The sequence below is a fragment of the Pristiophorus japonicus genome, chromosome 8 (genome assembly GCF_044704955.1).
Source record: "Pristiophorus japonicus isolate sPriJap1 chromosome 8, sPriJap1.hap1, whole genome shotgun sequence".
In the NCBI taxonomy this organism is placed as follows: domain Eukaryota; kingdom Metazoa; phylum Chordata; class Chondrichthyes; family Pristiophoridae; genus Pristiophorus; species Pristiophorus japonicus.
Genome location: NC_091984.1, coordinates 91,696,743 through 91,711,681, shown reverse-complemented (window position 1 = coordinate 91,711,681; position 14,939 = coordinate 91,696,743). Strand labels below are relative to the sequence as shown.

Below are 14,939 nucleotides of genomic sequence, written 5' to 3'. Positions count from 1 at the left end.
CAAAAATAAATGAACTAGTCATTTATCTCATTGCTGATTGTGGGACCTTGCTATGCACGAATTGGCTGGCACGTTTCCCTAAAGTACAGCGATGATAACTCTTCAAAAGTAATTATTTGGCTGTGAAACACTTTGCGATGTCCTGAGCACATATAAGATGCTGAATAAATGCAAGTTCTTTGAGGTTAATTTTGGCCAGTTGTTGTTCCGTTTTCTTTGGAGCAACTTGATTTTTCTGGAGTATCTTAAAAATCCCCATTTTGCACATTCAATTTGCGCCAGTGTGAGTGAGTTAGTTAGGATTTTTTTAGTTTTGTTTTTTTTCTCAAAAGGGGGCGTTACCAGCCACCTTCGCCAGTTTTGGCTACATCAATGATTTAGATGAAGGAATTGAGTGCAATATCTCCAAGTTTGCAGATGACACTAAGCTGGGTGGCGGTTTGAGCTGTGAGGAGGATGCTAAGAGGCTGCAGGGTGACTTGGACAGGTTCAGTGAGTGGGCAAATGCATGGCAGATGCAGTATAATGTGGATAAATGTGAGGTTATCCACTTAGGTAGCAAAAACACAAAGACAGAATATTATCTGAATGGTGGCAGATTAGGAAAAGAGGAGGTACAATGAGACCTGGGTGACTAGGGGATTTGAGTATAGGAGCAGGGAGGTCTTACTGCAGTTGTACAGGGCCTTGGTGAGGCCCCACCTGGAATATTGTGTTCAGTTTTGGTCTCCTAATCTGAGGAAGGACGTTCTTGCTATTGAGGGAGTGCAGCGAAGGTTCACCAGACTGATTCCTGGGATGGCAGGACTGATCTATGAGGAGAGACTGAATTGACTGGGCCTGTATTCACTGGAGTTTAGAAGGATGAGAGGGGATCTCATAGAAACTTTAAAAATTCTGACGGAACTGGACAGGTTAGATGCAGGAAGAATGTTCCTGATGTTGGGGAAGTCCAGAACCAGGGACACAGTCTAAGAATAAGGGATAAGCCATTTAGGACTGAGATGAGGAGAAACTTCTTCACTCAGGAAGTAGTTAACCTGTGAAATTCTCTACCGCAGAGAGTTGATGATGCCAGTTCGTTGGATATATTCAAGAGGGAGTTAGATATGGCCCTTACGGCTAAAGAGATCAAGGGGTATGGAGAGAAAGCAGGAAAGGGGTACTGAGGTGAATGATCAGCCATGATCTTATTGAATGGTGGTGCAGGCTCGAAGGGCCGAATGGCCTACACCTGCACCTATTTTCTATGTTTCTATTTAGGCCACTTTGGCCAGCTAATAGTTACTCTAAATCTACTTAGGCCAGTGTATGTGGCCACTTCAGAAAACCCTTGCGGAGAGTTAAGAAATCAGCACAGGTAGTAGGTACATTGGAGGCCAGCAGAACTTAATGACATGACTAAAGAATGTGAATAGGATCAAACAGCTATACAGGACATCATATGACAAAATTCGCAAAGTTAATTTACTATACAACAGAAGCATTCATGGAAGCTTAAACTACAAAAATAAAAGAAGTAAAAAGTTGAATTAAATTTCCCTAATCTCATAACTAATTTCAACAACTATTTGTTTGCAATGATTATACTGGGCCAAAATTGAGCCCATATTATCTAAATAAAATCTACTTCAATAAATAAGATATTCTCTCAGTGTTCCTCTGTCACTTATGTTCTTCTTTCACAATAGCACCAGGTGAATAGGCTTGACAAATGGTCACCACTATTCACAAGAGACAAAACATATTTACATAATTTTTTCAAAATATCCAAAAGTCCAGGAAAATGACAAGCCATCAAGAAAGTTCAAAAATAGCTACAGTGCATAAAATTTCAAATCTGAGGTTGATTGCACCGGGAGGCCACTCTGCCAGGGATAGGGGTGGACATTCGGTCCCACACACACAGCGGCTGCAGCACGCACACAGAGAGGCTTGGGGCGAGGAGCTACTGCACATGCGCGGACACTTCGCTGCGCATATGCAGACATCCCGGCACTGTTTTCAACACAGGCGCAGGCTCCGCCCCGGACCCGACTGGCCATGCTGCGCGAAGACCGAGGAGAGGCTGGACAGCGGCCAAAGTGGGGAGCGATTATTTTAGGCGGACTTATCAACGGAGAAAAGCGGCGCACCTCTGGTAAGTGCGCCGAAAAAAGGGGTGGGCCAAATTTGAGCCCTTTATTTCTGTTGTTAGTATGTTCTAATAGTTCACTGTATTACAGGGGATGGAAAGTCTTGAACACTTTTTGTTTTTAAGTGTGTCCCCAATGTTTGCTGATTTAAAAATATATATATATATCATTATAAAGAATTCTTTTAAAGTCAAATTTCTGCCTAGACAAGGGAGGGGAAACGCTTGCTCCCCTGTGAGTTGCTTCAGTGGTGTCAGCGATGGACCGCAGTCATCTGTTTCCAAAAGCAGGTCCTTTTAATTGCAGGGGGCCTGCAACAACAGACTTATTCCAGAGCCCCCCAACAACAGGAAAGCACTATTCATAGAATATGCAAGAGAATCCAGCGGATAGGATGTTTTCCATGAGTTGGGTGGGTGCCGATAGACTCCTAGGTAAATCTGAATTTGTGGCCTTTGACTAAAGACTGTAGCTTCTCCAGGATGCTGCATATCAGTGGTGTCAGTGGAGCAGTTTGGGCGTTGTACTACAGGGATGCGGCAGTTTGTGAATCCATACCCCAGGATGAACCAAAGCCTTCAGGACAGGAGATGTTTGAGGAAAGAGCCGGTGTGCCCAGATAATGTCAGTTTTGTTCTATGTAATATGTTACAAACATCTATGTTCAGAGATTTTCTTTTCATGTTTCGCTGACCAAGTAGTTTTCAGTCAATTGTAGATAAATCATAAGAAAACATGGAATGAGAAAATGCACCTTGACACATCAACCTCACTCCTTTCACAGACCAGATACAATACATCCTGTCACAGCCTCTATCTGACCCATTTAGTCTATTGAAGGAAAACTTTCCATAAATACTCCCTAATCCTTAAAGATAATCAAGCAAATCTCCAAAATGTCATCCATTCTCATTCTCCATTATTCAACCCTTGTCTGCTCTCTTCCACAGACAGACAAAATGCCTTTTCTGTGGTTGCCAGTTTATAATAACTAAACGCTTCAGGGACTGATTTTTTTTTGATGTTTGCATTTTTCAGGAATGGAAGAGAATGCATCAGGCTGCGCAGATGCAGCTGCGAGCACGGAAGTGATTTCGTGTAACGTGAATCAATTCCGTAAGGACTTCATCACTCGGATCTGGCTGACGTACCGCCGTGAGTTCCCACAGTTAAAAGGATGCACACTCACGACAGACTGTGGCTGGGGCTGCATGCTGCGATCTGGTCAAATGTTGCTAGCCCAAAGCCTTCTGCTCCATTTTCTTGGTCGAGGTGAGTTTGTTTTGTTCTGATGCAAACCTGTAGTAGATTTTACAATGCTAATTAAGTAATGTGTTAAAATGCTCAGTGGCTGAATGCAATGAACCCTTCACGTCAGAAAGAACCCTGGCTTGATCGCTGTTTTGTGCTGTGTTAACTGATCTGAGCTGGAGTGGTGAGATATAACAATTGGCTACGGAAAGGAAGAATCAATTGTATGTCCGTAGGACACGAAGTAAAGACATGATGAGCCGCTGCTGTGAAGAATGGCCAATTGGATGATGTGCCATAAGCAACCAGGCATTTGTGGAACCATACCCAAGGGAGAATCCAAGCTTTCAGGACAGAAGAAGTAAGAGGAAGAAGAGAAACTTCAATGAAAGAGGAAGGGAAGTAGGGTAGCATTAATGTATTTCTGCAATAAATAGTCTTTACTCTTTGAATACTGAGTCGGCCTTTAAATAATTGCAGTAAAAGATATTGTAAGAAGATCAAGAATAATAATGAGAAGAAGTCACTGGTGGGCGTAGTCTATAGGCCCCCGAACAGTAGCTACACTGATGGATGAAGTATAAATTAAGAAATAATGAAGGCTTATAAGAAGAGTTGAGGAAGTGTTCATAGAGTGTATCCGAGATGATTTCCTTGAACAGTATATTGTGGAACCAACCAGGGAGCAGGCTATCTTGGATCTGGTACTGTGTAATGAGACAGGATTACATCGAAACATAGAAAATAGGAGCAGTAGTAGGCCATTCGACCCTTCAAGTCTGCACCGCCATTCAGTATGATCATGGCTGATCCTCTATCTCAACACCATATTCCCGCTTTTTCCCCATACCCCTTGATGTCTTTTGTTTCCAGAAATTAATAAATGACCTTATAGTAAAGGATCCTCTCGGAAAGAGTGACCGTAGCATGGTTGAATTTCAATTCAGATGGCGGGTGAGAAAATTGATTCTCAAACCAGGGTCCTGATCTTAAATAAAGGGGATTACAAAGGTATGAAGACAGAGTTGTCTAAAGTGGACTGGGAAAATAGATTAAAGTGTAAGACGGTTGATAAGCAGTGGCAGACATTTAAGGAGATATTTCATAACTCAACAAAAATATATTCCAGTGAGAAATTTCTTCTCTGAGGGTTGTAAATCTATGGAATTCTCTGCCCAGAAAGCTGTGGAGGCTGGGTCATTGAATATATTTAAGGCAGAGATAGACAGATTTTTGAACAATAAGGGAGTAAAGGGTTATGGGGAGCAGGCAGGGAAGTGGTGCTGAGTCCATGATCAGATCAGTCATGATCTTATTGAATGGTGGAGCAGGCTGAAAGGGCCAAATGACCTACTCCTGCTCCTATTTTTTATGTTCTTATGTTGGTAAAATGCTGGAATCCATTATTAAGGAAGCAGTAGCAGGACATTTGAAAATGCAGAATCAGTATGGTTTTATGAAAGGGAAATTATGTTTGACAAATTTGCTGGAGTACTTTGAGGATGTAACGAGCAGGGTGGATATGGGTGAACCAGTGAATGTGGTGTATTTGGATTTCCAGAAGGCATTCGTTAAGGTGCCACATAAAAGGTTACTGCACACAATAAGAGCTCATGGGGTTGGGGGTAATATATTAGCATGGATAGGGGATTGACTAACTAACAGAAAACAGAGAGTCGGGATAAATGGCTCATTTTCTGGTTGACAAAGTATAACTAGTGGGGTGCTACAGGGATCGGTGCTGGGGCCTCAACTATTTACAATCTATATTAATGACTTGGATGAAGGGACCGAGTTTAATGCAGCCAAGTTTGCTGATGATGCAAAGATGGGTGGGAAAGCAAGTTGTGAGGAGGACACAAAAAATCTGCAAAGGGATATAGACAAGCAAAGTGAGCGGACAAACATTTGGCAGATGGAGTATAAGGTGGGAAAGTGTGAGGTTATCAATTTTGGCAGGAAAAATAAAAAAGCAAATAATTATTTAAATGGAGAGAAACTACAAAATGCTGCATTACAGAGGGACCTGGGGGTCCTTGTGCATGAAACACACAAAGTTAGTATGTAGGTACAACAAGTAATCAGGAAGGCAAATGGAATGTTAGCCTTTATTGCAAGGGGAATGGAGTATAAAAGCAGGGAAGTCCTCCTACAACTGTACAGGGTATTGGTGAGGCCACACTTGGAGTACTGTGTGCAGTTTTGGTCTCCATATTTAATGAAGGATATACTTGCATTGGAGGCAGTTCAGATAAGGTTCACTAGGTTGATTCTGGAGATGAGGGAGAAAGGATGAGCAGGTTGGGCCTATACACATTAGAGTTTAGAAGAATGAGAGGTGATTTTATTGAAACATATAAGATACAGAGGGGGCTCGACAAGGTAGATGCAGAGAGAATGTTTCCACTCATGGAGGAATCCAGAACTAGGGGACATAGTTTAAGAATAAGGGGTCACCTACTTAGAACTGAGATGAGGAGGACTTTCTTCTCTGAGGGATAAATCTGGAATTCCCTGCCCTAGAGAGCTGTGGAGGCTGGGTCATTGAATATATTTACAGTGGGGATAGACAGATTTATGAGCGATAAGGGAGTGAAGGGTCATGGGGAGCGGGCAGGGAAGTGGAGTTGAGCCCAAGATCAGAGCAGCCATGGCGGAGCAGGCTCGAAGGGCCAAATGGCCTACTCCTGCTCCAAATTCTTACGTTCTTATAAGAACATAAAAATTAGGAACAGGAGTAGGCCATCTAGCCCCTCGAGCCTGCTCCGCCATTCAACAAGATCATGGCTGATCTGGCCATGGACTCAGCTCCACTTACCCACCCGTTCCCCGTAACCCTTAATTCCCTTATTGGTTAAAATAACCTCAACTGCTTCCTTGGGCAGAGAATTCCACAGATTCACAACCCTCTGGGAGAAGAAATTCCTTCTCAACTCGGTTTTAAATTGGCTTCCCCCGTATTTTGAGGCTGTGCCCCCTAGTTCTAGTCTCCCCAACCAGTGGAAACAACCTCGCTGCCTCTATCTTGTCTATCCCTTTCATTATTTTAAATGTTTCGATAAGATCACCCCTCATCCTTGTGAACTCCAACGAGTAAAGACCCAGTCTACTCAATCTATCATCATAAGGTAACCCCCTCATCTCCGGAATCAGCCTAGTGAATCGTCTCTGTACCCCCTCCAAAGCTAGTATATCCTTCCTTAAGTAAGGTGACCAAAACTGCATGAAGTACTCTAGGTGCGGCCTCACTAATACCCTGTACAGTTGCAGCAGGACCTCCCTGCTTTTGTACTCCATCCCTCTCGCAATGAAGGCCAACATTCCATTCGCCTTCCTGATTACCTGCTGCACCTGCAAACTAACTTTTTGGGATTCATGCACAAGAGTTTCATGCACAAGAACCCCTAGGTCCCTCTGCACCGCAGCATGTTGTAATTTCTCCCCATTCAAATAATATTCCCTTTTACTGTTTTTTTTTCCAAGGTGGATGACCTCACACTTTCCGACATTGTATTCCATCTGCCAAACCTTAGCCCATTCGCTTAACCTATCTAAATCTCTTTGCAGCCTCTCTGTGTCCTCTACACAACCCACTTTCCCATTAATCTTTGTGTCATCTACAAATTTTGTTACACTACACTCTGTCCCCTCTTCCAGGTCATCTATGTATAGTAAACAGTTGTGGTCCCAGCACCGATCCCTGTGGCACACCACTAACCACCGATTTCCAACCCGAAAAGGACCCATTTATCCCGACTCTCTGCTTTCTGTTAGCCAGCCAATTATCGATCCATGCTAATACATTTCCTCTGACTCCGTGTACCTTTATCTTCTGCAGTAACCTTTTGTGTGGCACCTTATCGAATGCCTTTTGGAAATCTAAATACACCACATCCATCGGTACACCTCTATCCACCATGCTCATTATATCCTCAAAGAATTCCAGTAAATTAGTTAAACATGATTTCCCCTTCATGAATCCATGTTGCGTCTGCTTGATTGCACTATTCCTATCTAGATGTCCCGCTATTTCTTCCTTAATGATAGCTTCAAGCATTTTCCCCACTACAGATGTTAAACTAACCGGCCTATAGTTACCTGCCTTTTGTCTGCCCCCTTTTTTAAACAGAGGCGTTACATTAGCTGCTTTCCAATCCGCTGGTACCTCCCCAGAGTCCAGAGAATTTTGATAGATTATAACGAATACATCTGCTATAACTTCCACCATCTCTTTTAATACCCTGGGATGCATTTCATCAGGACCAGGGGACTTGTCTATCTTGAGTCCCATTAGCCTGTTCAGCACTACCCCCCTAGTGATAGTGATTGTCTCAAGGTCCTCCCTTCCCACATTCCCGTGACCAGCAATTTTTGGCATGGTTTTTGTGTCTTCCACTGTGAAGACCGAAGCAAAATAATTGTTTAAGGTCTCAGCCATTTCCACATTTCCCATTATTAAATCCCCCTTCTCATCTTCTAAGGGACCAACATTTACTTTAGTCACTCTTTTCCGTTTTATATATCGGTAAAAGCTTTTACTATCTGTTTTTATGTTTCGCGCAAGTTTACTTTCGTAATCTATCTTTCCTTTCTTTATTGCTTTATGTATGCATAATCTTTTATATTTTCTCCTCTATTGCTCTCCACTGGCTCCATTCTATTCTCTCGCTGAGAGGTCAGGTAGTTGACTTAGTCCAGTACCTCTCCCAGTGCTAATCACACTCTTGTGCTTAGCAGGAATCATTGGAAAGCAGTGAGGACTGGAAAACCAAGGCTGACACTTCCCTACCTAGCCCAGGGACACTGAGACTAATTGAGATGCCTCTAATGCAGCCCTGGATAAGATTAACTAACGCAGGAAATGGTGACCATGTATGGCTCACTGCTACATCAGTGAAGTGTTTGCTTGCTGTGCCATTCGGAGAATCTCCGTAAATATATATTTTTTCAAAGTCTAATTGATGGGTTATATTCCTTTGCAGATTGGGTCTGGACGGATGCACTACAAATGGTTACCTTGGAATCTGAGCTATTCAAATCCAAGCCATCAACAGTGTCTGACAGTATTGCAGGTTTTACCTTCCTGCCAACTTTTGACAGACCACTACAGGACATGAGTGAACAGCAGAGCTCATCAAGTAATGAGAGACGAACTCTGAAGTTAAATCCTGTCAGTACAACAAGTGAGGATGAGAAGTTGCATAGGAAAATAATCTCTTGGTTAGCAGACAATCCAGCAGCTACATTTGGAATGCACAAACTGATAGAGCTGGGAGAAAATTCTGGCAAGCGAGCTGGGGACTGGTATGGGCCTGCTGTTGTTGCCCACATTTTAAGGTGAGTGGATGTTACAGGCTTTTTATTGACAAACTTAGTGCAGGACATAACTAAAGCTTTAAAATATAGGTGAGAAGAGAAGAAAAATCAAATAGAAGGGAGGGAAGAACTAATGATAGGGATTTTGGATGCAGGAACTTCAAGTAGCAGACTGCAATGAGTCTTGATTGCAGCAGTGTGAGGTTGTAGAGAGAAAGAAGAGACCCTGTGATGGCACATTTGCAGCTTAGAAGCAGTAAGAAGAAAAATTCGGAGGAACTGTTGTATCAGTAAAACAGAGGGATAAGAAAAGTTGGAGGCTGAAGAAGGATCAAATATTGACCAACTTTTCCTTTTATATAAGTTTTCTCTCCTGCTTTGTCCACCTAGCCCGATAATTGCAATCAAGAGAGCTGGCATATGCCATGCTCGAAGGTGCTACGTTGTGTCTTTTCCTTCTGACTTAGCCTCCTACAGTGGCTGAATGGAGTAGGGCTCCAATCTGTATTTATTCTTGTTCTGTGGTACTAGTCCCAGGTCAATTTACTTAATTGCTTTAAAAAAAATTCCTTTAACTTTTCTGTATTGATGTAGCAACTGAGAACCTTGCACTAATAATTGTAAAAGTTTTATTTTAATTTGTTCTTGGGATGTGGGTGATCCTAGCAAGGCTGCATTTATTGTCTATGCTTGTTGCCCTGAGAAGGTGGTGGTGGGCCTTTTCCTTGAACTACTGCAGTCCTTGTGCTCCTACAGTGGAGAATTCCAGGATATTGCCTTAGTGACGATGAAGGAACAGCGATGTATGTTCAAATCAGGGTGATGTGCAACTTGAAGTAGAACTTGGACGTAATGGCATTCCCATAATATTACGGCTCTTGTGCTGTATGGTAGATGTCGCATGGGGGAAGCTACTGTCAAAGTAACCCTGGCAAGTTGCTGCAGTGAATCCTTGAAACAGTACATACTGCAGCCACAGTGCAACATTGATGGAGCAGATGGATATTGAGTACAACTTCAAGAGTGCTGATCAAGTGGATTGCTCTGTTTGGGATAGTATTGAGTTTTTTGAGTAGTGTTACAGCTGCAACCATCCAGCAGAGTGGTGTGTATCCCATCACACTTCTGAATTGAGCTTTGTGTAGATGTCACAGAAGCCTTGAGGGTCCAAGAAGTGAGCCACTCATTGCAATTTACCAAGCCTCTGCCCTGCTCTTGTAAGCAGATTGTTGATATGGCTGATCCAGTTAAGCTTCTGATGATGATGGGGAACTCTGAGATGGTGGTGCCTTTGAAGGTCAGGAGTAATGGTTGGGCTTTCTCTTGTTTGAGATGGTTATTACATGGCACTTATGTGAAACGAATGTGCGATTTGCCAGCTCGAGCCTGGATGTTCTCCCAAAGCAAGCGCTCTACTCGAACTCCTACACGGCAAGTGAGCCCAAGGTGGGCAGAGGAAACGTTTCAAGGACACCCGCAAAGCCTCCTTGATAAAATGCAACATCCCCACCGACAACTGGGAATCCCTGGCCAAAAACCACCCTAAGTGGAGGAAGTGCATCCAGGAGGGCGCTGAGCACCTCGAGTCTCGCCGCCGAGAGCATGCAGAAACCAAGCGCAGGCAACGGAAGGAGCGTGTGGCAAACCAGTCCCACCCACCCTTTCCTTCAACGACTATCCCACCTGTGACAGAGACTGTAATTCTTGTATTGGACTGTACAGTCACCTGAGAACTCACTTTTAGAGTGGAAGCAAGTCTTCCTTGATTTCGAGGGACTGTCAATGATGATGATGGATGTTATCCAAGTTCTGCTGTTGGCTGACATGGGCTATTTCCTTATCAAATGAGTTGTGAATGGAGCAGAGCACTGGAATTGTCAGCGAACAACCGCACTCCTGACTTTACAATGGTGGGAAGGTCATTGAAGCAGTTGAGGATGGGCCAAGAATGCTGCTTTGAGGAATTCCTACAGTTATATTCGGTGCTGGGAAGATGACCATGATGATCCTCTTTTGTGTCAGGTATGACTTGAGCTGCTAGAGGTTTGTTTCTTCAACACCCATTGACTTCATTTTTATCAGGGCTTGGTTGAATGCAGCTTTGATCTTGATGGCAGCTTCTATGACATTCAGCTCCTGCATCTATGTCCGGATCAAACCTTTGATGAGTTCTGGAATAAGTGGTTTAGCCTGAACCTGAAGTGAGCATTGGTCAGCAGATTATTGGTGATTAGGTGTTGCTTAAAGGCTCCTTCCATCACTTTGATTGGGAGGAGTCTCATAATTGCACAGGTTAAATTTATCTTGTCTTTTTTGTGGATAATGCATTTGGGCAACTTTCCAGTTGTTGATTAGATGCCAGTGCCATAGCTGTACTGAAGCAGCTTGGCTGGGGTGGTTAGCTCTGGTGTGCAGGCCTTCAGCACTACAGCCAGGATATTGTCAGAGCCCACAGCCTTTACTATTAAAATGGGCCATAGTAATTGTGACTAATTGACAAGATGAGTGACTGATGAACTTTTTTGGTAGTGAAACTCTTTCACATTTCAGGCATCCAGTGTCAGGATCTTTCTCTTCCCCCTGAATATTGTATACTCTCACTCCAACAGAGCCTCTGTCTTTCCTCCCACCTGATAGTGTCCATTTCAATCTTATTGCCCCCCCCACAATAAGATTTTATTTAGTCCTTTCTTTCCTTCCTCTCGTTGAATGGGGTTAGGTCTCCTCTTTTGTTTCTCTCTCTTTACTCTTCCTTTTCTCCCTGTATCCCTTGAGCTGTGGCATTATCTTCTCTCTCCTCGAACAAGTTCATTGGTATCACAAATGGAAAAGACCATTTTGGTCCACGTGGCCAGCTCCAGAGTTCAAAAACAGAACACAGAGTTGGTAAGTGGTGGTCCTAACACCCAAGGCATTGGGGCACCACACACGGTACTCTCCTCCCTAATCCCCAACGAAACTCCTCTAACATGATCTATTTGCACGATGCAAATGAGATCTAAACACACTGCCCTGTATGATATAAACTTATTGCCCTGTGTGATACAAATGCAGGTGTTACTGTCTGACATTTTCCATGATTTGAATAGGTCTGGATTGGTCTGAGGTTCTGGTCCCCATTGAATTGAATAGAGATGCTCCAGTAAGTAGGTGTTTTCTTTCTGTCAGTGCTATCACTGGCATGGACTGGAGGGAAAGTGTGTCTCCATTTGGGCATGATTAATGATTTTTAAAAGAATTAACAGAATTTTGAAATCTTTTTTTTTACATCAACACCAGACAACAGGGAAAGTAAATCTGCTACACTTTTCTTCCATTTTAACGTCCATCGTAGTAATAAGAATTGAAAAAGTCTTTCTGTGGGAACAGCTTCATAATTAGTCATCGGGGAGGGGGGGATGGTAACTGAGTGGTGCCATGGACTTTGGTTTTAAATCCTAAGCAGTAGATCAGTCACACCCTGGTGGAATATAAGGATCCTGAGGTGGTCTCATTACAGATCCCAATTCAGTATTAAATTGGTAAGCTCACTCAGAAAGGCCATAAAGATGAGGAAAAGAGGGAAGAATATAGTGATCCAGTAGGCAGTGCTTGTTATACATTGGAGCTGTGTCACATTTTTGGGGCAGAGCAGAGAGCTTTTTGCTCTGCATCTAACCATGCTATAACTAGAAGTGCTTGATGCTGATATAGGGTTCCTGAAATGAGCATTTCATTTTCCAGCATTGATGCCCCTCACTTTGATGAATGCAAAAAATAAATGCAATTTAAATTTTAAAAGTTGCTCAAAAATGGTGCTGAATTGCTGCACAGTATTGATACATTGTACTCTGACCTCGAATCTTTTTCTCACAGTAAAAATTCAGCTGTTTTAGAGTTTTTAAAAATAAAATCAGTCCAATTCGATTAGCATTGATTCCAAGGTGACTGTCTAAACCTATTTAAATCCATTGCTTAGGAGAGCGGTGGAAGATGCAGTGGAGCCCGAGCTGCGAGGAATAACAGTTTACGTTGCTCAGGACTGTACGGGTGAGTGACACGGTATGGTAATGAGAAAAGCTGACTGGGCATCTTGCCCAGTTCTGCCAGTCATCTGAAATTGATGATGCCAGGCAGCGTTTAACATTATTGAACATAACTCATGTCTGATGTGTTAAGAGTCAATGCTTCTGTGTTCTACATGAGGGTAATTTTAATCCTTTTTTTAATGCTCAGTTCAGAATGAAGATCAAGGGGGTCGTGGCTGCATATTTACTCCTGTATAAACAATGTCATTGCTTTAGTAAACTACGACACCCATTTTCACTGAGTATAAAAACAAGAAATGCTTGAACTAAACAGCAGGTCAATCAGCATCTGAAATAGAAAGAAACGGACAGATTAACATTTTAGATGAAACTATGGGACTGGAAGGCTTCTTTATGATTGATTGAAATAAAGAGGGGAGAACAAGAGGTCAAGGGTACAGATGCGGTAACACATTTCACAAAGAACCAGCTGTTTGGTATAATTACCTGTAGATTTATAAATTCATATACAGTATTTACACTTCAGGAAAATGGTGCAAAGGGCTATATAATTACAAATGTCAACTCAGTCAGGCATGTAAAAGAGAGATGGCAGCCCTAATTTTAACTTAACCTGCCTGGCGAGAACAGGGTAGGTTTGGTCAGATCCCGAACTTACACCCAGCCCGATTTTTGGCTCCGGTATAGTCAGTGACACATGAAGTTGGGCGGGGTGTAAATTGGGCGGCGCATTAAACATAGAAACATAGAAAATAGGTGCGGGAGTAGGCCATTCGGCCCTTCGAGCCTGCACCACCATTCAGTATGATCATGGCTGATCATGCACTTCAGTGCCCCATTCCTGCTTTCTCTCCATACCTCTTGATCCCTTTAGCCATAAGGGCCACATCTAACTCCGTTTTGAATATATCTAACAAACTGGCCTCAACAACTTTCTGTGGTAGAGAATTCCACAGGCACACAACTCTGAGTGCAGAAGATTCTCCTCACCTCAGTCCTAAATGACTTACCCCTTATCCTTAGGCTGTGACCCCTGGTTATGGACTTCCCCAACATCAGGAACATTCTTCCTGCATCTAACCTGTCCAATCCCATCAAAATTTTGTATGTTTCTATGAGATCCCCTCTCATTCTTCTAAATTCCATTGAATATAAGCCGAGTCAATCCAGTCTTCCTTCATATATCAGTCCTGTCATCCTGGGAATCAGTCTGGTGAACCTTCGCTGCACTCCCTCAATAGCAAAAATGTCCTTTCTCTGATTAGGGGACCAAAACTGTACACAATATTCAAGGTGTGGCCCTCACCAAGGCCCTGTACAACTGTAGTAAGACCTCCCTGCTCCTATACTCAAATCCTCTCGCTATGAAGGGCGGAAATGCCATTTGCCTTCTTCACCGCCTGCTATACCTGTATGCCAACTTTGAATGACTGATGTACCATAACACCCAGGTCTCGTTGCACCTCCCCTTTTACTAATCTGTCACCATTCAGATAGTAATCTACCTTCCTGTTTTTACTACCAAAGTGGATAACCTCACATTTATCTACATTATACCGCATCTGCCATGTATTTGTCCACTCACCTAACCTGTCCAAATCACCCTGCAGCCTCTTAGCATCATCCTCACAGCTCACACTGCTACCCAGCTTAGTGTCATCTCGTAAACTTGGAGATAATACACTCAATTCCTTTGTCTAAATCATTACTGTATATTGTAAATAGCTGGGGTCCCAGCACTGAACCTTGCGGCACACCACTAGTCACTGCTTGCCATTCTGAAAAGGACCTGTTTATTCCTACTCTTTGCTTCCTGTCTGCCAACCAGTTCTCTATCCACGTCAGTACATTACCCCCAATACCATGTGCTTTAATTTTGCACACTAATCTCTTGTGTGGGACCTTGTCAAAAGCCTTTTGAAAGTCCAAATACACCACATCCACTGACTTCCTCCTTGTCCTCTCTACTAGTTACATCATCAAAAAATTCTAGAAGATTTGTCAAGCATGATTTCCCTTTCATAAATCCATGCTGACTTGGACCGATCCTGTCACTGCTTTCCAAATGCGCAGCTATTACATCTTCAATAATTGATTCCAACATTTTCCCCACCACCGATGTCAGGCTGCTCGGTCTATAATTCCCTGTTTTCTCTCTCCCTCATTTTTTTACAAAGTGGGGTTACATTAGCTACCCTCCAGTCCATAG

General features: G+C 43.0%; 1 protein-coding gene across 5 annotated transcripts in view; it reads left to right on the top strand.

Moving 5' to 3' along the window:
- atg4c (autophagy related 4C, cysteine peptidase) overlaps positions 1-14,939 on the top strand; it is a 92,700-nt gene that overhangs the window by 42,245 nt on the left and 35,516 nt on the right. For all 5 annotated transcript variants that reach the window (XR_011594073.1, XM_070887062.1, XM_070887061.1 and 2 more), the window contains 3 exons: positions 3,174-3,407; positions 8,369-8,723; positions 12,661-12,731. Coding sequence is in view for 4 of the 5 variants with exons in the window: in XM_070887061.1 (XP_070743162.1) it covers positions 3,174-3,407; positions 8,369-8,723; positions 12,661-12,731 (660 nt within the window). In the remaining variant the exon portion in view is untranslated. The remainder of the gene's footprint in view (positions 1-3,173; positions 3,408-8,368; positions 8,724-12,660; positions 12,732-14,939) is intronic.